At 37.9% G+C, this 20,706-nt stretch overlaps 2 protein-coding genes across 3 annotated transcripts in view; one reads left to right on the top strand and one right to left on the bottom strand.

Moving 5' to 3' along the window:
* The window catches only part of LOC124879231 (venom phosphodiesterase CdcPDE), a 58,048-nt gene extending 37,771 nt beyond the window's left edge, over positions 1-20,277 (top strand). Inside the window, exons 24-27 of one of the 2 annotated variants that reach the window (XM_047383648.1) lie at positions 1,039-1,195; positions 18,139-18,544; positions 19,358-19,534; positions 19,792-20,277. In XM_047383648.1, the coding sequence (XP_047239604.1) occupies positions 1,039-1,195; positions 18,139-18,544; positions 19,358-19,534; positions 19,792-20,126 (1,075 nt within the window). In that variant the 3' untranslated portion in view covers positions 20,127-20,277. Of the gene's footprint in view, positions 1-1,038; positions 1,196-2,869; positions 3,700-18,138; positions 18,545-19,357; positions 19,535-19,791 lie in introns of those variants that run through there. The other variant, XM_047383647.1, reaches the window with a different exon arrangement.
* On the bottom strand, positions 6,729-13,370 carry LOC124879232. The gene is made up of 7 exons (XM_047383649.1): positions 12,191-13,370; positions 9,574-10,002; positions 9,306-9,474; positions 8,694-9,222; positions 8,387-8,511; positions 7,966-8,088; positions 6,729-7,852 (listed from the first exon to the last, which is right to left on the bottom strand). Exons 2-7 carry the CDS (start codon positions 9,735-9,737, stop codon positions 7,679-7,681), a joined length of 1,284 nt encoding a protein of 427 aa, XP_047239605.1. The 5' UTR covers positions 9,738-10,002; positions 12,191-13,370; the 3' UTR covers positions 6,729-7,678.
* Positions 20,278-20,706: the final 429 nt, after the last annotated feature.

Here is a 20,706-nt window from a genome sequence, read left to right as displayed (position 1 = left end):
CAGCAATCCCTCATACTGAGCATGCATGTAGCAACAGTGGAGAGGAAAAACTCCCTTTTAACAGGAAGAAACCTCCAGCAGAACCAGGCTCAGTGTGAGCGGCCATCTGCTACAACCGACTGGGGGTTTGAGAGAACAGAGCAGAGACACAAAAAGAACACAGAAGCACTGATCCAGGAGTACTTTCTATGGGAAGGAAAAGTAAATGTTAATGGATGTAGCTCCTTTAGTCGTTTCATCTAGAAAGAAAGAACAGATAAACTCTGAGCCAGTTTTCAAGGTTAGAGTCTGAAAGAGAGCACAGAGTTTGTTACAGTTAAGCTCAGTCAATCGCCATGTCTAGGAGAGAGAAAGGGTTAAACACTAAAAGACAGGGCTATGTGGATCATCGGTAGAGGGTGAGCATTAAGTTGTTGCCAGCAGAAGCTCGGACGATTCCCCTCTCCAGAAAGGTGTCACAGGTAGACACAGAGCCAGGCCAGATGTAGCTTCTAGGAAGAGAAAAGAGAGAACAAGGTTAAAAGCTGAAATAACAGCAAATTGGAGAGTAGTGTGAGAATGTAGTGAAGAGGGTGAAAGTGGTCGTTATGTCCTCCAGCAGCCTAAGCCTATAGTAGCATAACTACACAGATAGTTTCAGTTCAGATTAATTCAGTTCAGAATAAATATATAAATAAACACCACTCTTTTCTAATGTTTATTTGTTAAAAATAATTAAAACTGTGTTGTTTTCTTTTCATTTGACAATTATGTGCTACCTTGCATTGCTCTAAAACATAAAATTCCAAATTCATGAAGTAAATGTGAAAGGTTTAAGGGAGTGTATAATTTTGCAAGACACTCCTTGTGGTAGAGTTCGAATTTAATGACACACTTCCCTAAATGAAATAAATACTATTCAGGCTCTGACGGAGATGAATTTCATCTGTAAACAGTGATTTAGAATTAACTGGCAGCCGATACCTTATCTGGCTCTTGCTCTCACTAAAATCAAAATATAAAATATTTGACAAAGCAGGTTTTTCTGTGTGACTGTAGGTTTCTACATGGAACCAACATACCCATCCCAACGCATTACTTTGTGGTGTTAACAAGTTGCAAGGATGTAGGACAGCCAGTCAGCACATGTGGCGGTGAACTGCAGACTGTGTCTTTCCTCCTTCCCCACAGAGCTGACAACATGGAAAAATGCAAAGTAAGACATTACAAATCCTTTGTCTGAAAACACCCACTAGGCCAGAAAGCCAGAACTCTCGTTGTCCACCTTTGTGTTTGACTGAACCCAGGAGGATTGCATACTGAAACTATGAAGGATTAAATGCTGCCAAAGTAAAAGCAAAATAAAAGCAAGGATGTTATTTGAAATGAGCTAGAATCAAAATAAGCTTTGTTCTGATCTTTGCTACATTATTTAGACATTGCAATTATTTGGGTTATTTTGGTTCAGTTAGAACCTCAATTGCAATTTTTTTATTTTTTTATTTGAATCATTCTATTTCCACAGTGGAATAATAACACAACACAAAACTTTAAGAAATTACAAAATCATGAACTGGGTGCTCAAGTTCACATTTATTGCAGATTTTCTTGAATACACATAGGTCAAAATTAAACATACAGCCTCCTTCCTCTGACAATTGGTTAAATGTGTAAAACTAAGTTGCACCAAAGCCATACACATTTTGTAGCCAGCAATAAGCTTCTAGCATAGTTGTGGGTGGATATTTGACCAATCCTCTTGGTTACCTGGCATTAACACACATTTTAAGGACAGTATTCAAAAAGGTCAAAGTAGAGGCTTTGGGAAATACATCCCAAAAACCTAATATTTGCTGGTTGCCTGGTTTCAAAACTAGTTTTAATTTGTGAGTGGGATTACTGTCCTCTGGGAACACCCAGGTTTATTTCAGTTTAAGCTCATTTGGCTATTAATTTGAGATAAAGTTTAAGAATTTGTTATCCTCCTTTAATTTTGTATCCACTTTGTAGAATGCTCTAACATCCCTGTCATTGTCCAAAGTACAATACTACCATCACCTTGCTTGGTAGGGGTGTTTTGAACTTTAAAGATTCACCCTGATACCATTTAAACAACTAAATCTTTGTCTTGTCTAACCATAAAACATTTTTGCAGAAGGCATCTGTCTTGTCCATGTGAGCAGCTACATTTTTCAATCATGCTTAAACGTGTTGGCTTTGGAGCAGATGCTTGGTTTCTTGGTTACCTAGTGATGTACAAAAGGATTTACTGTGGATAATGATGCCGGTGTCCCAGCAGGTTTCAGTTTATTATAGACTTAGACATCCTTAGTAATTTCCTTTTAACTAAAGGTTACAGTTCAAGCCAGTTGGTTAACACCTTGGCACAACTGGGTGTTCTAACAAGGCATTAATCCTAAATACATATTAAAACTGGTCTTGAAATAGTACGCAAGCTAAAATTAAGCTTTTAGAAGGTTTTGAACCTAAATATACTGTAAAGTTGTGTTCTGTGACCAACTCCTTTAAACAAAGTTTAAAGAAATTCCAGAAATTCTGGTAAGAAGGGTGATGATATATCCAGCCAAAATAATCCAGTTTTGTGGCAGCTCAAAATATGTAATTTAGAAGTGAACCCTGCTGTGGGATAATAACCAAACATTATTAAAGTAAGCCTGTAAGTATAATTCTGACCGTGTTTTAAATTCTGTACTGTATGTTGTAGGAAAAAGAATGGCTCAAATTAATAGTTTAAAGTCAAAAGTTAATATGAAATGTTTTGCCATAATGTGTTAATGTAAAATTCTGAGCAAAATTGAATGTAATTATTCTGTTGGGTTTCAAGCTGAGAAAATATGATATTTTCATCACTTTATCCTCATATTAACAGAGCACAGAGGATGAATCAATTTGGGTGGAAGATCACCTCTGGTTTCACCAGTCAAGAGTCAGAGATGTCGAGTGGGTCACAGGATTGGAATTCTACTCGGGCAGTGTTCAACCCGTTCCAGAACTGCTGATGATGAAGACCCGCCCCACAGCCGTAATTAAAAGAAAACAGTGACTAATTCAGAAACACACAACAGCAGGTAGACATAGATGTGGTTCCTCACCTTGTTAGCTGTCAACTAAGAGCACTTATCCAGTTAACTTTATATTTATTTACCTTTACGTTTTTAACTTATTTAATCTTATGTAATTATCACAGTTTTATTTTAATAATATGTCAAATAATATATAAATGAATCTAAAGTATTGCAGACTCTTCTCTATAAATCCCAGCAGCATAAGCCAACATCCCCTGACAAGGACTTATTATCTACCACTCCTGTAAAAACAGTCACTATTATTGTACCTATTGTAGGGTTTTAATCTCACCAAGATCTATAACTTTGTACATATTGTTTTACATCTACAGCATGACTGACCTTTTCTTAAATAGACCTGGGCCCGTATTCACAAAGAATCCCAGGACTAAAAGTAGCTTACTGGCGTCATTCAAGAAAAACTTTTAGAATTTCTGGAAATGCAAGATTGTTCTTAGAATTTTCCCTTGTTAAGATAAAAGTGATTCATGAAGCACCTTGGTGTAGGGGTTAAGCGTGCGTCCTGGACCCAACGACCTTTATCGAATGTCTCCCCCTCTCTCTGCCCCTCTATCTTGTCTTCCTACTGTTGAAATAAAGGAAAAATAAAGGCCTCTATTGTGGAAAAGAAAAATGTTTTTGTTTTATATACCGTATATATATATATATATATATATATATATAAGAAGGGGGACCGGAGGGTGTGTTCCAACTACAGGGGGATCACACTCCTCAGCCTCCCTGGTAAGGCCTACGCCAGGGTATTGGAGAGGAGAGTCCGACCGATAGTCGAACCTCGGCTTCAGGAGGAGCAGTGTGGTTTTCGTCCCGGCCGTGGAACACTGGACCAGCTCTACACCCTCTACAGGGTGCTCGAGGGTTCATGGGAGTTTGCCCAACCGGTTCACATGTGTTTTGTGGACCTGGAGAAGGCATTCGACTGTGTCCCTCGTGATGCCCTGTGGGGGGTGCTCCAGGAGTATGGAATCGGGGGCCCTTTACTAGGGGCCATCCGGTCCCTGTACAAGCGGAGCAGGAGTTTGGTCCGCATTGCCGGCACTAAGTCGGACCTGTTCCCAGTGCATGTTGGACTCCGGCAGGGCTGCCCTTTGTCACCGGTCCTGTTCATAACTTTTATGGACAGGATTTCTAGACGCAGCCAAGGGCCGGAGGGGGTCGGGTTTGGGGACCAGTGGATTTCGTCTCTTCTTTTTGCGGATGACGTGGTCCTGCTGGCCCCCTCTAGCCAAGACCTACAGCATGCGCTGTGGCGGTTCGCAGCCGAGTGTGAAGCGGCTGGGATGAGGATCAGCTCCTCCAAGTCCGAGGCCATGGTACTCGACCGGAAAAGGGTGGCTTGTCCTCTTCAGGTTGGAGGGGAGTTCCTGCCTCAAGTGGAGGAGTTTAAGTATCTCGGGGTCTTGTTCACGAGTGAGGGAAGAATGGAGCGGGAGATCGACAGACGGATCGGTGCGGCTGCCACAGTAATGGGGGCGCTGTGCCGGTCCGTTGTGGTGAAGAGAGAGCTGAGCCGAAAAGCAAAGCTCTCAATTTACCGGTCGGTCTACGTTCCTACCCTCACCTATGGCCATGAACTTTGGGTCATGACCGAAAGAACGAGATCCCGGATACAAGCGGCTGAAATGAGCTTCCTCCGTAGGGTGGCTGGGCACTCCCTTAGAGATTATCAAGAAAAGGTTTAAAGTAAATAGAAACAATAACAAAAGAAGACTTAACTCAAAAAGTGGAGCTTTGCTCATGGATTGTGAATAAATGAAGAGGTAAGGTTTTAGCCTTATGGCTTTGTTGCCTTTCCTCTAAACCAATTCCTTCCCTTTTGGAACAGCTTTCTCCAGTTCTTACAGTTCTCAAATCTCAGGCTAAATTGTTTGTCCAACCATAAAATATAAAATACTAAACTCTCATTAATAAGCTTCAAAGGAATTTCATGTTTTAAGGCAGAAAACTTGCACAACTTGGTTCCAAGGTTTAGTCCTACTCTTAGGCAGATGAAGAAGTTTCAAGAACCCCAAACAAAGAAATAACGTAGCTTATAGCTTTTATAGCGCTTTTTTCAAGTCCCCAGAGACCCAAAAATGCTTTGCACTACATTCAGTCATTCACCCATTCATACACACTGTTGGACCATTTTGTTTGCTGAATGTTGGACCATCTGCACGTTGCTGGACCCCACCAGGCCTTCGGCCATTTTGTACCCCAGGATAGTCCGCTACTTCAAATCCCAGCGGGCACCGCAGCTGATATGACGGGGCCGTCCCAAGTCTGACTACATAGGACCCCTTTAAACCTTTGCTTTTCAGCTTGGAACCGAGATGCGGTTACCGGCATCTGAAGCGCATCATTTTGGAGAAGGAGATCTCAGGTGGACTTTCATTCATTCTCCCCGTTGGCCAACGAGAAAACTAAACGAATTAAGCTTACAGGAATAAGAAGGCTTGTAAGTTTTCAACTTTACCGATCGAAGACGTGGGTTTAACACGTAACCAAAAACCCACGAAGGTTTCAAGGAGACACGTTTTTTTTTTTTGTTCCAGTCGACTTGTGACAGTCCGTCATATTTTTCACCTTTCTGCCAAGGAGGCCACAAAGGACGAAAAACGGACTGCTTCTCTGAGATATCCACGAATCCGTGTGAAACTCTTCACCCCCATCTCTCTCTCCCTCTGCTCAGAGGAGACAACATCAAGTAAAAATCCATCCTTTTATTTTTATTTCTTTATTAGAAATAGCGTGGGCAGGATAGAGTAAGATTTTAGTGCGATTTAGAGTCGCCTCTTATAGTTTAATGTGTTCTAAGTTGTATGTGCATGCAACATTTTATTGAAACTTTGATTGCTGTTGATTTCTGAGGCCGCCGAGTCTCGCAAATTGTGTTTTTACTGTACGAACACCTGAGCGCAGGTGCGCTGCGGAACTGAACTGCTATAATAACCTTATGATGAAAATCAACCATTTTCTTTGTCTTCAACTTCATGTTTTATTAGTTGCCGCCAAAGGTTTTACAACTCTTTGTGTGCTCGGACATCCACAGTGGTGGGGGATGTTTTTATGACTTACAGTGTAACTAAGCCCCACTTTGGGAGTGGTGCTTCCAAAGCTTCTTTTAACACCATATTCCTCTTGTATTTTTGCCATAACTGCCATAACTGCTGGTTTGATTTCATACACATGCAATGCTGTTTTATTTTGTTTAGTTAGATATTTTATCCTTTCGTGTAGATCTTTGCATGCTTGATTAGGTGAAGATTATTGAATCGGAAGAGCGAGTTGTATCAGGGCTGTTGATTTAATAAATATTCACGTAGATAAAGAGAAGGCGTTTGTGTTTATTTTGTGCAAGAGTGATTTGTCAGTCAAAATAAGGTTAAAGTTCCCCACGTTTCGGCAGAAACGGTTGATTAAACAGTGACATCTAATAATAGTTATCAACTATTACTGAAAATTTAATAATTGTAATTATCAAGGGCTTTGGGCCACAATTACAACACCAGAGGACATCTCTGGTTTCGATTCATAAATAAGGATTTTTGGTTGAGAAATTAATTTTCTCAAATTGTGATTTTTAATTATAATTCCTAATAAATATTAATTAATTAATCATCATAATCCCAATAACACATTCGTACACTGACAGTTGTAAGCTACACAGTAGCCACAGCTGACCCTTCTGACCACCAGAAGCAGGCAAGAAGGATGAAGTGTCTTGCCCAAGGACACAACGACTGAGAGAGACAGAGCTTCGAACCGGCACCCCACAGGTTACAGGGCGAACCCCTACAACCATCGCTACAGTCGCCGTCCGTTACAAATAGTGGAGCGTGGCCTACCCTGTTATCAGTGAAGTTTATGTGTTTAACTGGGATGAACAGTGTGGTCAGCAGGTTAGATGAAATCTAATCCTGTGAAGGTGCATCAGCAACAAGGGCCATTAAAGACAGTCACATATCTTTTTTCCTGTGTTTCTAATAAGAGTACATAAGTAACTTTAAAACAACTCTAACACTTTAGTTCCCTTCAGAGGTTAATTCATGTTTAGGTATTTGCACAAATTCTTGTTGAAAATCATGGTTTCAAAAACATTAAGGTTATGTTAAAACCTTTCCATAGAAAGCTTGAAAAAATGTATGCCAACAAAATAATACCATCTGAAATGCCACACGTTGTTATTGTTATTACAGTACAGAAAGAATCCAATTGAAGTGAAACTTTCTGTTGAAAAATGTATTTACTTTCAGTGCAAACACACCACAAGACACGCTGTCTTGTTGGACTGCATGTGGAACACTGTGGCACGTCCATCTTGACACCTTCAATCCGTTCAGCCTCATAAATTCTCTTAGTGAGTAGATAAAATCTTAATAAAACATTTTAATCATAAAATAATTGCATTTTTTATCTTAAACAGAAAATGCATTTTTTGTTTTACTCACCTTGTTGCCTCCAAGCACCTATTTAGTTTACTTTGGGACTCTCCTAGTGGGTCAAGGAAGAGTGTTCTTTGTTCCAGTGGATAAATGACCTTATCATATGAATAAAATAAAAAAAACAGCCTAGTATTTTTCTTTGCTGTCTTCAAAGTTATTTTATTCATGCTATGAAAATACTTGTAATTTTCTATAATTACACATGCAGGCATATGTTGTCCTAAAGTTAACACTAAATTTTAAAAAAGTATTCAATTGAAGCTTTTGCTTTCTTACAACCAGCATCCAGTGGTGACTTTCATTAACAATCCCCACCATTACTCCATATTTTTCTGGATCAATCTGAAAGATTCATAATATTGGAAGAGTAAAGAATAAAAATCACATCACTGTATTAACCACACATGTTGATTGAATTTATTTTGAACTGGGGAAAAAGACACTTTTAAACAAACCTGTAAACTGGACATTTTCTCATTCCAAATCCATGTCATCTCAAAGCTGTCAATGAGGGCAGCTTGGTCCTGGTGCTTCTGATTATATTTTTTCACCATTAGCTGTAGGTAGGCATTAATCACCTAAAAAGACGAATATTTAAGATAAAATATGTTTAATCCCTAAAGCTTCTGTGATGAAAAGTATTTTTGCATTTATGCAAAACACGTTAGTAATTCTATGTAGTGTATTTTAAAAGCTAGTTATTAGTGCTACCTACTGCACCAGTCTGCAGGAAAGAACTACAGTTTGATGGTTCATTTCAACATTAAAACATCAGCGACTTTTATTTTATTCTAATTTCAGTGTTTATTGGCTTCTAATCCTATTCGTCACACCCCCAAAAACCAATAAACACTATAATAGCATAAAACAAGTTACCTCACTCTCCAGCTCTTGGCCAGGACCAATTCTTGCGAAATCCCAACAGAACAACCTGTACGGTCCGATCTTGGACAGCATAACATGTGTGTCATTTAATGTTCCACTCCATACCTTTTCCAAAACTAGAAAAGATATTTGTTATTATACACGAATAACAAAAATATTATAGGTAAAGAAAAATTATAAAACCCATTTGATAGATTTGTGTATATATTTGTAAATATAAAGAAGTATAAATAAAAGCACACGATGCCAATCTATTCTGACGATGCTAGGTTAAATTAAATTAAGAATGAAATTAGACCTGTTGGTACACTGGCAGATGAGACTGAAGCAGCTGGAGTGGAGGATGTGGGAGCTGATGTGGTGGTAAAAACAGGAGTGGATGCTGAGATGGTTGGAGCAGAGGTGGTAGGAGCTGAGGAAGTAGGAACTGAGGTGGTGGTGGTAGATTCTGCATGAGAAATTGGAACTTTTTGGGGAATTTGTGGATTTTGTTGTTTAAAGTGCTTCAGGTGCTCAACACGGATACTTTTGAACACTGTTCCATCTACTCCAAGAAATTTAGCACTTTTCCCCTGGATAAATGTAATGATGAAGGGTCCAAGAATGTTTGGCTCAAGCTTTCCACCCTTGTGCTTCTGATTCCTCCATTTTTTCTTAATGACTCTGTGTCCAATATTTAAGCAGACTTTCCTACTGGAAGCACTTGATAGCTTCTCACTCTTGCCTTGAGCTTTGGACACATTTATTTTATATTTGATATCATCAAGCAACTTAAAACTCTGGCTATCTCTCTCCTTCTTGATTACTTCCTCCACCCTGCTGTCGATCTGTAACACATGTATAAACGTCAACGTTTGACTGCATATGTATTTCTATACAAATATAAATGACAGTTTTTGATGTTGCAAACCTGGTAGTTTTCTGGGATCTCGATGGGATAGCGAGCTTCCCTTCCAAACATCAAATAGTATGGAGAAAACTTGGTGGTCATCTGTTTTTTGGTTCTAAGTCCAAACATTAATGAATCCAGATAGTCATCCCATGTATCAGGTTTTGTTCTGACAGGTTTGCTCAGAGACCTAACAAAAACATGGTAATAGAGACATTATAATGCGGTTTAAGCTTCTGAAACTGGTACTACAATTGGTAGAGGACTCATTAATTCCTACCACCATTACCTTTGGATGGTGCCATTTATTCGTTCAACCAGACCGTTTGTCTGGGGATGGTAGGAGGCACACAGACTTCTGGTGATACCCAGTTTCTCACAGACATTCTTGTTTATCTGTTGCAACCATAGATAATCCCTAAATTGAGGTACTGCATGATATATTAAAAACATGGATATTCATATTAATAAAATACAAATTCACCGCATTTACAAACTCTGTCCCTTCGTCTGTCAATATGCGTTTTGGTGCCTCGAATTGGTACACAAATTTCAGAATCTGGTTTGTGACCTCCTCTGCATTTTTTGACTTAATGGGGTAAGCCTGGGTCCACTTAGTGTAATAATCCACCATCACACAAACATACTGGTTTCCAGTTGATGTTTTTGTTAGTTTGCCTATTAAGTCCATGCCTATCAACTCAAAGGGTTGTGAAACCTAAAAGAAAAAAGAAAAAGAAGTATAAATGAACAAAATGGATCGAAACATTTTCTGCTGGATTGTGGTATACAGAACATTCGGGCACTGGCAGAGGTGAGTAAATCAGCAACACATTCATACATAAATACATAAAAACACAATTGAAAAAGTTACTAGCAATAGTACTATAGAAGATACAGATGTTCAGACCGACATTTATGCAGTCTTATAGCAGAAGGAACAAAAGATCTCTTAAAGCGCTTCGTTCTGCAGCAAAGGGAGAGGAGCCTGTTGCTGCAGCTACTCCTCTGAGCAGACAGGGCACCATGCAGAGGGTACCTAATATTACACAGGAGGCCATGCCTTACAGTCTTCATCCTTCTCTCCAACACAGCTCCCAATGAGTCCGCCCTCATCCCCATCACAAAAAGAAACTTCCTGATCGAGGTATCCAGCTAGTTATTGTCCCTCTAGCACAAAAAAGACTACTCGAGTACTAAGTAACCTTTTGATCATAACATCCAATTTAATACGGTGTTTCAGAGTTTGCACAATTTTTGTGTTTGCACCATGTTTACATGTTTGCAGCATGTTTAGCCGTTTGCTGCGTGTTTACCCCTGTTGGCCACCGTAGAGGGGGTAGGTTTAATTTGTACAAAATTATTCAATCAGACAATCAAAAATATAAAGTCTGGTTTTTAAAAGAAGAAAATAAAAATGAGCAAAATCAAACATCATTACAAAATAACAAATTCAGGCAGAAGAAACATATCAAAATGTACTATTTTTAAAACTTGGGTTCATGACACTTATGCTCACAGTAGGTCATGTATATCTGTTAGTAACAGTGCAAAGTGCATCCAATGATAATATATACTTTTTACAGAATGTTCATTTTACCTACAAAGGGCACAGCAGGCTCAGTAGATAGAACTTAATGTTAAAACAATAAAGCTTGTGTAGAAACAAAAACTTTCACTTTAACATAAATTGTGGGTATCTGTGCATATTGGATTAAAAACCTGTACAATTAAACTACCCCTAGAAGTACATCTTTTTTTTTTAAAGTTACTCAAGTAAATGTGTATGACAGAAAGTAAATAGTTTCTATAAATGTGTGAATATGTAAATGCTATGTCCTAAGGGGACATGGACAAAAAACTTTCTCCCTTTCTCTTTCCTGTTCCTTTGAGAGTTTTCTTGTAGGGCTCTCGGAGGAAGTTTCCTTACAAGGAAACTCGCAAATGAACAGTGAAGAGAAAGAGAAAAAAACTTTCTCCCTCTCTCTTTCTTGTTCTTTTGCAAGCTCTCTGGTAGGGTTGAGCCTTCCAAATATTAAATAATGTTATTAAATGTGATAATAGTAGTAGGGTTATTCTTTACTGACCTGGTTAGCTGACAATTGGACACACACACATGAACATACACAGGATTTTGTCATTAGCACACATCCATTACAACAACAAAATGGGCCCCTCACCACTGTTTGTCTTATACTGATGCTGACTAACACTTTCTTTCCTGGCTTTTTCTCTCTCTCCTTTTCTATGACACACACATATACACACGCACCACTCCTTAAATTGTTCGAAGACTGTGTACACACATTTTGTTCATTGTTGGTATTTGTAAATGATGGTGGAGGACAAACACACACAATGGTTTCTTGTCAAAGCCAGTGCACAGTTGCAGTGTTTGTTCTGTTATTAGAAATGTTAAAATGTTAGTAAAGCTTTGTGGGACCACATGGCCTGCATTATAGGGTGGCATAGCTTATGTAGTGTTTTTGGTGCATAGTGTCATAGACAGAAAACTGCACTACATTCAGCTTGTGTACATTTACTAATTTTGTCTTTATAATTTAAATTAAAAGCTTTCAGTTCCCTATGTTGTTGTCAAAGTCCTTATTTTATGATGTTATAATTAACCCTGATGTATGTTACAACTGACCCAGACTGTGGGGTAAATTGTAACATTTTACATTTCTGTACTTAGATGGTAACTCATTGGATTAAAAGAGGTCAGAGTTAGACAAAGAAATGTCCAAAACGTTACAACTATCCCTGCTCTCCCCTACACCTCAAAACTGTACAGGGTTTTACAAAACTAATTTATAACTAAATTATAGTAGAAATGTGAATGCTGTGTAGATATATATTGCTTAAGATAAATGTAATGATTAAATTCATCCATATGTCTTTTTTACCCATTTATCGATGTCTCGAGTCTTTCCAGGCCAATGTAAACATTGAGAAATGGCGTCTTGTGTTTTTTCCTGACCGCTGTGACCTTCTGAGGGGCTTGCATTGAAGTCCAACAAAATAACATTTACTTCTTTGGCACCACAGACCACTTTTATTTTGGGTTTTTTTCCATGCCCTTTCATGTAAAACGGGGATTCTCCTAGAAAACAAAATAGAAGATGAAGACACAACACACAAAAAGTTGCACATAAATAGTCACAACAGAACAATTTGTGCTTCAAAAGACATGACCTTTTCTGTATAAAGTATGATTAGTGTCAATTTCAACTTTTCATTTGATGTACACTCTGGTAATAGATTTAGTATAATCAGGAGTGGGTAGTAATTACATTTACTCAGGTACAGTAACGTTTTGGACAAAAAATAAATAAATTAGGAGTACTTTTAAGTACTTTTACTACAGTGTTCTTTCTACTTTTACTTGAGTGATGTTACTGTGAAGTATCGCTACTCTTACTTGAGTAAAATTTCTGGGTACTCTACTGAATGAAAGACAGGCTGTTTTAACCAGAAATGCACCAGAGAGACACACACCTGTATTTGATGTTAAAGTGAGATTTCTTGTTTGAACACAAATTTTGTTGCTTTAATGTCATTGTCTTTCTGCTGTGCTCGATGTGCCAATTGGAGGTCAAGTAAATATACAGTAATCAATATATATTGGAACTGGAAGTACTTTGCATTGTTCTAACTAAATATACATTGGCTACTGTAAATATTGATAGCATAAGTATTACTTTAAAAATAATTTTATTTCCAAATTTTATTTCCAAAAGTGTTCTGCCTGAACTTGTTATTTAGTAATTATGTTATTTTGTATATGTTTTTATTTTTGTCTTTAAACAACCAGAATTTGTATGTAACTTTAGAATTTTGTCATTCTGATTAAATCATTTGTACATTTCAAATCAGATTTTATGCTGAGTAAATCATAACATTTTTACCGAATACCTTTTTACTCTTACTTTAGTAATTTATTGGATGGCTACCTTTAACTTTTGCTTGCAGAAACATATGTTGAAGTAATGTTACTCTTACTTTACTACAATTGTTTTGCTACACTACCCACCTCTCTGTACAATGAAAGAGTGATATTATTGAGTGCAGTTTCTCCGATTATCATTAAAGAATTGTAATAGTTTTCAGAGAAAAGAAGATAGTGTTTTCAGTCTGTTCTTGTTGCATGCCAAAGACATACCAAAAACACTATAAATATCTTTAAAGCTTACAGAATTGGCAGAAAAGCTAAATTAAGGCAACTATATAACAGGTCAAAATGAAACTCACCTTCAACTTGGTAATTTGTTGCTTTTTGAGGAATTTCTGTCTTTTGGGGTTTGGACAAACTGCTATCGTATGATCCATGAACTTTAAACTGACAAATGGTCTGAAAAAGCGGAGGATTCATCATTAAATGAGTAGTGAATGACAACGCTGACCGGTGAGAACAACCAGGATTCAAGAAGCCAACTGAATTGTCATCTGTGCTTCCTCTATGGCACACGTACTTCACATGCGTGGTTTTTCTCTATGCCACCCCTATCTGCATTTCTCGGCAGCATCAGAATCTTCCTCACCATTACTATTGTGAGTTTCATGGGGTGAAAAGAGCCCACCTCTTTTCACCCCAGGCATGAAACTGCAAAAGTCAGCAACGTCCAAATCTCCAAAGGAAAAACACGTATGATTGATATAACATTTCTTCATACTTACTCATATAACTTAAGCGACTGTTATGACAAATACAGGACTACTTTCAGCGAAAGAACTCTCATTAATATAACAGAGAATCAGTAACAAGCAATACGATGAGGCTTTTGATCAATAATTGCTAAATTCTACTCACGGATAATTTAAGTGCGGAAGACATTCAGAGAAAACATACATTTCCAGTGAAACCATTTTCACATGCAACATAATTTTCAATTGGACCCCTTCCATAATGTGAACATTCAAAGCATGTGCCATTTTTATTGTGTAACATCATCAGCTTGTTTCTTGTGAGGGTACAAGTATGACATCTAACAGCATTCATGCAAAACCTATTTGAAGCACCACTTCCAGTTTGTAAACCTTTCCCCAGAAGAAAGGAACGTTATGAGTTTGTTGTATGCAATTCTTGCAGATCCACACAACCTCATTACTGCTACTTCAACATCAAAGAGTAAGCAACAGCAATAGCCTTTCGTAGTAACTTCCTGAATAAAGGAGCCTTTGTGTCCCTCGTGTAGGCGGAGGAACAATGGGGGCCGCGGAGGAGAAAAATACTTGATTTTGAACTCTTTATCTCATGAGCGTCTCTGAGTGTTTGGCAAGCGGGGCAGACACGGGAGACTCCGCTATCAGCTGGAGTCTGATCAGACCTCTGAAAGAGCTAAAGCTGTTGAATATTGAATATAGCTAGTTTATAACATCTTTTTTTTAGTTTACATTTATATTTAGAAACCAAATATTTGAAGTGAAGTCATCTTAATACTGGGATGGGAACCCGTCCATTACTGAACTGCTAACTTTGTCATACTTCCCAAGTAACGCCAACACCATCCACAAAATGTTTTGTCATCTTACCTCCACCAAAGAAAAGGCTTTAACAACAGCAGGACTTGCTTTGTTTTCTTAAAAAGAGTAACATCAGTGAGTAATGGTTACACATCACAAGGTCAACACCCAGTCATAGTCTGTTATTTAACATGTCTGACATTATATTTAGATATTATGTGTAATGATGTCATATCAGGAGAATGATTGTACATAAGTAGTGAGACGGCAGAAACTCAAGTGAGGGCTTAATGATTAATGATAAAAATATTATTAGAGTCAGGGGAGCTTCAGGATGTGAGGTAATGTTTAAAAATCACATTATTGGTAGAATAGATCCAGAAAGGAGAATAGGTGAGGTTGATTTCTTTAAGATAATGTTTTGGTCATTAATTCCTTATTTCCACAGTACTATAAAGGTTTGGGTTAGAATATGAGGTTATCAGCTGCATTCGAACACCCCACAAGTGTTCTGCACATTTATACGGGGAAATGCTACTCCATAGTAACCGAGACGTGGATTTTTTCCCCCATGTGCCACCTTTTTGCTCAGGAGAGGTACCTTAGACATGCATCTCTGAAGCTATTTTGTATGTTTAGGAGCAGCAATGCAGCAGCGCAAACAGAAAAAGAGGATGGTACAGGGCTGGAGGTGAGGTCTTAAAATAAATCAGTGAACACTTAATTTTAGGGTGAGGTTATGCTATTAACAGATTTGACTGTATAGGCCTAAACACATCTGCAAATCAGTTGTTAAAAATCTTTATGTATAAGAAAAGCCTCAACAGATGTTGCTTTTTTATCTTTTGTAAGTCAAACCCTGATACTGTATATTAGCATATGTAATGTCGTAATGCGATGCAGGGACATCAAGGGATTGAGGCATTTTTGACCAATAAAACATGGTAAACCATTTACGGATCTGTAAGGTTTCCAATATGTCGAAAAAACATGTCGAAAAGCAAACCTACATGCCGGGATATGAAGAAATTCAAGAACAGATGAGGGGGCAATTACTTTTTAGTGTAGAGTACGATTGGTTTGGATAGCTTTTCTTTCTTAATAAATGAAATTATTTTAAAAACTGCATTTCATATCTACTCAGGTTGTCTCTTAAATCTTTTTAAATCTATTTGATGATTTGAAACATGTAAAAATAAAAATAAAGCAAAGGAAAATTATTTACAAACAAAAGCTTTTTATCCTTTGAACCTTTAGATTTAAATAAATACAATTTTTAATATCATTTTAGACACATTTATTTTGAGAAACTAGGTTTTTTTCAGTTGCTAACAGAAACCAAAATTCCTTCAGTGTTATTTTTAAGAAGAGCTGAGAGGTGAATGAAATAACATGAGAATTATTTTCCGGGTGTTTATTAATGTAGTACTCTTTCTGCCTGATGACATCACTGTGCTAGTAAGCATGTGCTGTATCTCTGAAACTAAACCGCCCACCGGCTGTCAATGGAAAATCACCACTTCAGTTTGAAGAAGCTGCGTTTCCTGAAAACATGAAAACATTACTGTTTTTTAACAGCTACAAACTCGGGGATTCCCTCAACCCACGGCCAACAACCACGTTGTGTGGTCTGGAAAGACTTGTTGGATAACTAATCTTTTTGATCTGATCAAACCTTGTGATATACCTTTTGTGTCAGTCTCTGATGTCAGCACTTTGAGTCTGAATGAAAAAAAAAATTTAAATCACATGGTGCATTTTACCTGATGCTGTCTTTTGATGGACCCAAAGGTTATTGCTTCTATAGAACATCTTAATGACATACCACTTGACTGAAAGAAAAAATTGTAGCTGCCCTTCTCTGCTCACCTACAACAACTGGATAGGTCAAGTCAAGTCAAGTTTATTTTTATAGCGCTTTTCAGCAACAAGGCACTCAAGGCGCTGTACACAAAGAAAAACATTACAATGATACAGAAACTCAAACAGAGGCAATTAAAAAAAATAAAGAGAATAGAATGATGGATAAGAAAATGAAAGGAAAATTGGACTGAAAGCTTAACTAATAATGTTTAGATGGCCCAGTCAAAGGCCACTCTAAACAAATAAGCTTTTAATCTTGATTTAAAGCAACTTATGGTTTTGGCGTTTTTACAGTTTTCTGGGAGTTTATTCCAGATTAGTGGAGCATAAGAACTAAAAGCTGTTTCTCCATGTTTGGTTCTGGTTCTGGGTGTGCAGAGTAGATTTGAGCCAGAAGACCTGAGAGGTCTGGCTGGTTGATACACTGACAAGTCTGTAATGTATTTTGGTGCTAAGCCATTCAGTGATTTATAGACTAACAGAAGTTTATTAAAGTCTATTCTCTGAACTACAGGGAGCCAGTGTAGGGACTTTAGAACCGGGCTGATGTGCTAGGTAGATAGGTAGAAATTTGTTTCTATTATGCTGATTGCTGTTTTGTGTTCAGTTTCAATCTGAGTTGTTGTTTGACACTAACTGAAACTCGTAGCTAAGGCTTTAGCTACATGTGTGTCATGGATTCTAAACCATGTTCAAAACATCAAAACCCCTGTGACTGTTAATTAATTCCATTTATTTTCGAATAATTATTAAATAAAGGCAATAATTTCTTCACAAGATGTTACTATGGCTTACTTTTGCTGGTCCCCATGGCTGTGAGCATGATGTATGAGCTCTTATATAATATTTGACTTTGACAGATGCAGTGTCTTTCATAAAATTCAATTCAAAAATACTTTATTAATTACTTTACTTTATTAAGCAGTTCACATGTCATTTACCAATCCCATATTTTGACTGATATTGTTATTTAATGCAGCATGACACATGTATTATGCTTGGATGAGTCGCCATGATAGTAGAGCTTTTTTCCTTATAAAACACATCTGAACAGGCTTAAATAAATTGTTTAAAATAAATATAATAACATGTTCCAGAAACTGTATGATGATACATTTGCTAAAATCCTGGAAACATCTCGCTACTCCCTTTTCAGTAAGCTGGATGAAATATGTCCATAAATCATAAGAATAAACAAACGGGGCTAAACAAAATAATTGATAAGTGCAAATTCACGTTAGACTGGGCTGTCCGGAATCTGTTTGCATCATTTGAGTCACCAAGGATAGGATAAATAGGGCATGGAGACACACTAAGGGCATCCCCCACGATCATCTTCGTTATGGTAGGTGGAGACTGACGCTGAATGAGGCTTATTTCGGTTGTGATCTCCCACAGTAAATATGCGCTACAGGAGAATTATGTTTCCTGCTTGATTATTATTGCAAAATTACCTGAACCTGAATCATATTTACCTGCTTTCGGTTTTGTTTCATTTTCTTTTTGTTGCTTTATTCCATTCCTACAGGAGTTTTTAACCCTCTTAACAGAGCTGTTCATCCTCCTCTCTGTGCGCGCCTGGCTGGCGAACAGCGTCGCCGCCCCGCTCACCTACGCAGACACGGACCCGATCACCGGCAGGCCGGTGCAGTGTGACAGCTGTCCCCCGGGGACCTATCTGAGCGCTGGCTGCTCCTCCATTAGGAAGAGCGACTGTGCTGTGTGTCCAGACGGCTCCTTCACGGAGCTCTGGAACTACATCGGGAGGTGTTTGCGCTGCGGAGTCTGCGGACGGAACCAGGTGGTGAAGAAGAAATGTACCGCCGACAGCAACTGCCAGTGCGAGTGTAAACAAGGTTACTTCTACCATCAGGACTACGACATGTGCATGAGACACAGCGAGTGTCCGTCTGGCTGCGGAGTGCTTACCAAAGGTACAGTCACGTCTGGACTGTACACGTTCATAACCACTGAGCTTTTCAGTGAGAATGTTAGAAAAACACTCTTGTCTTGCAGCAAGAAGGTCCTGGGTTCAAATCCCAGCCTGCGGTCTTTATGCATGAAGTTTGCATTCTCCCCATGCATATGTAGGTTCCTACCGGGTACTCCAGCTTCCTCCCACAGTCCAAAAACATAGCTGTTAGATTATTGCTCACTCTAAATTTCTCTTGGGTATGAATGTGTGTTATTGAATTTGAATCTGTCCCTATGATTGGATTTAATGGACTATATATTTCTGAGTGAAAACTGGATCTGTTTTATAAAGTGACTTGGTGTGACATTTGTTGTATATAAATAATCCGAACTGAACTGAATTGAATTGTAAAACATCAAAGAAACAAACTGATGTCAGTATTTGCACAATCGTCATTTACATTATGCCATGCTGCCTCATAGTGGCTAATTGTTGTCACTGCACTACCTTTGTATTCTCATACAGGAACACAATGTGGGATAATGTTACAGATGTGCTGCTTTACACATGGTCTCCCTACTTATCAATTATCAGTTAGATAGATAGATAGATAGATAGATAGATAGATAGATAGATAGATAGATAGATAGATAGATAGATAGATAGATAGATAGATAGATAGATAGATAGATAGATAGATAGATAGATAGATAGATAGATAGATAGATAGATAGATAGATAGATAGATAGATAGATAGATAGATAGATAGATAGATTTATTTGATGTTTAAAAATAAACATTTGAAAAAAAAATGTGTGTATCCTCTTGCAGGTACAGCTGAGAAGGACACCGTGTGTCACATTTGCCCTGAAGGCACCTTCTCTGACATTTCCTCTGCCAATCAAAACTGCACACAGCACAAGAGTTGCAGCGATGCAGGACTGCAGTGGGTGCTGAAGGGCTCCACCTGGCATGACAGTGTGTGTGCAAATTGTGAACAGCTCAAAGGTAAAAACTGGATTTATATAGCATTATGATACACCCGTTTGGATCAACAAAAATAAAATATGAAAAATCTTTCATGTGAAATAGATGGCAGATAATGTTTTGTTAAAATTGGGATTTTCAGCATGACTCTTTATACGAAAAATGGCAAAAAAGTATAAATATCATCTATTTGCAATGGCATTAAAATGTAAGCTTGTTATCAGTGAAGCCAATTTCTTTTGTCACCACAAATCGTTGAAACAACCATTTCTTTTCAGATGGAGCTGAGTCCCTTAAAGAAATCATCCCATCTTTCTTCATTTTCCACAAGATGAACATCAAACGGCTGCGTCGTATTGTACACAGACTCTCATCTCAGGAGGATAAAAAGCCAAGAGAAGCTTTGGAGCTCAACTTCTCCGAACTACATGCACACATCAGCAATTGGGTGTCGTCTGCCACAGCGGCACAAATTCAGCAGCTTCCCGACATAGTGATCAAAGTAGGAGCAACTAGTGTTGGTGAGAAACTACAGAGCAAGCTCAACCAAATTCAGTCACATGTGGCAGAGCACTGCAATACTGACATCATGAGCAATGATATTACAGGTTAAACTCTGAAAGTATAAAAACTTGTGTTTAGTGTATCAGCATTTGTAATCTATTTGCGTATATATGCATATAATTCTTGGGGAAAAGCCAGAAAATAACCTAAAAAAGAGCAATCTGAAGAGGAGTTTAAATAAAGTTTAGAATAGATTGACATCCATCAACACTTCCCAGGATTACCTCCTGTGGAGGTTTGAAATGAGAGAAAGTGGATTTAAGAGAGTGAAGTACAAATGTTAGAGGGTGATTTTGTTTCCTTCCTAGTTTTCTGCAGGAGAGATCCTTCTGTTTTAGTCATGTACAGGTCCTTCTCAAAATATTAGCATATTGTGATAAAGTTAATTATTTTCCATAATGTCATGATGAAAATTTAACATTCATATATTTTAGATTCATTGCACACTAACTGAAATATTTCAGGTCTTTTATTGTCTTAATACGGATGATTTTGGCATACAGCTCATGAAAACCCAAAATTCCTATCTCACAAAATTAGCATATTTCATCCGACCAATAAAAGAAAATTGTTTTTAATACAAAAAACGTCAACCTTCAAATAATCATGTACAGTTATGCACTCAATAC

The sequence above is a fragment of the Girardinichthys multiradiatus genome, chromosome 13 (assembly GCF_021462225.1).
Source record: "Girardinichthys multiradiatus isolate DD_20200921_A chromosome 13, DD_fGirMul_XY1, whole genome shotgun sequence".
NCBI lineage: Eukaryota > Metazoa > Chordata > Actinopteri > Cyprinodontiformes > Goodeidae > Girardinichthys > Girardinichthys multiradiatus.
This window is presented reverse-complemented; position numbering and strand designations above follow the sequence as displayed.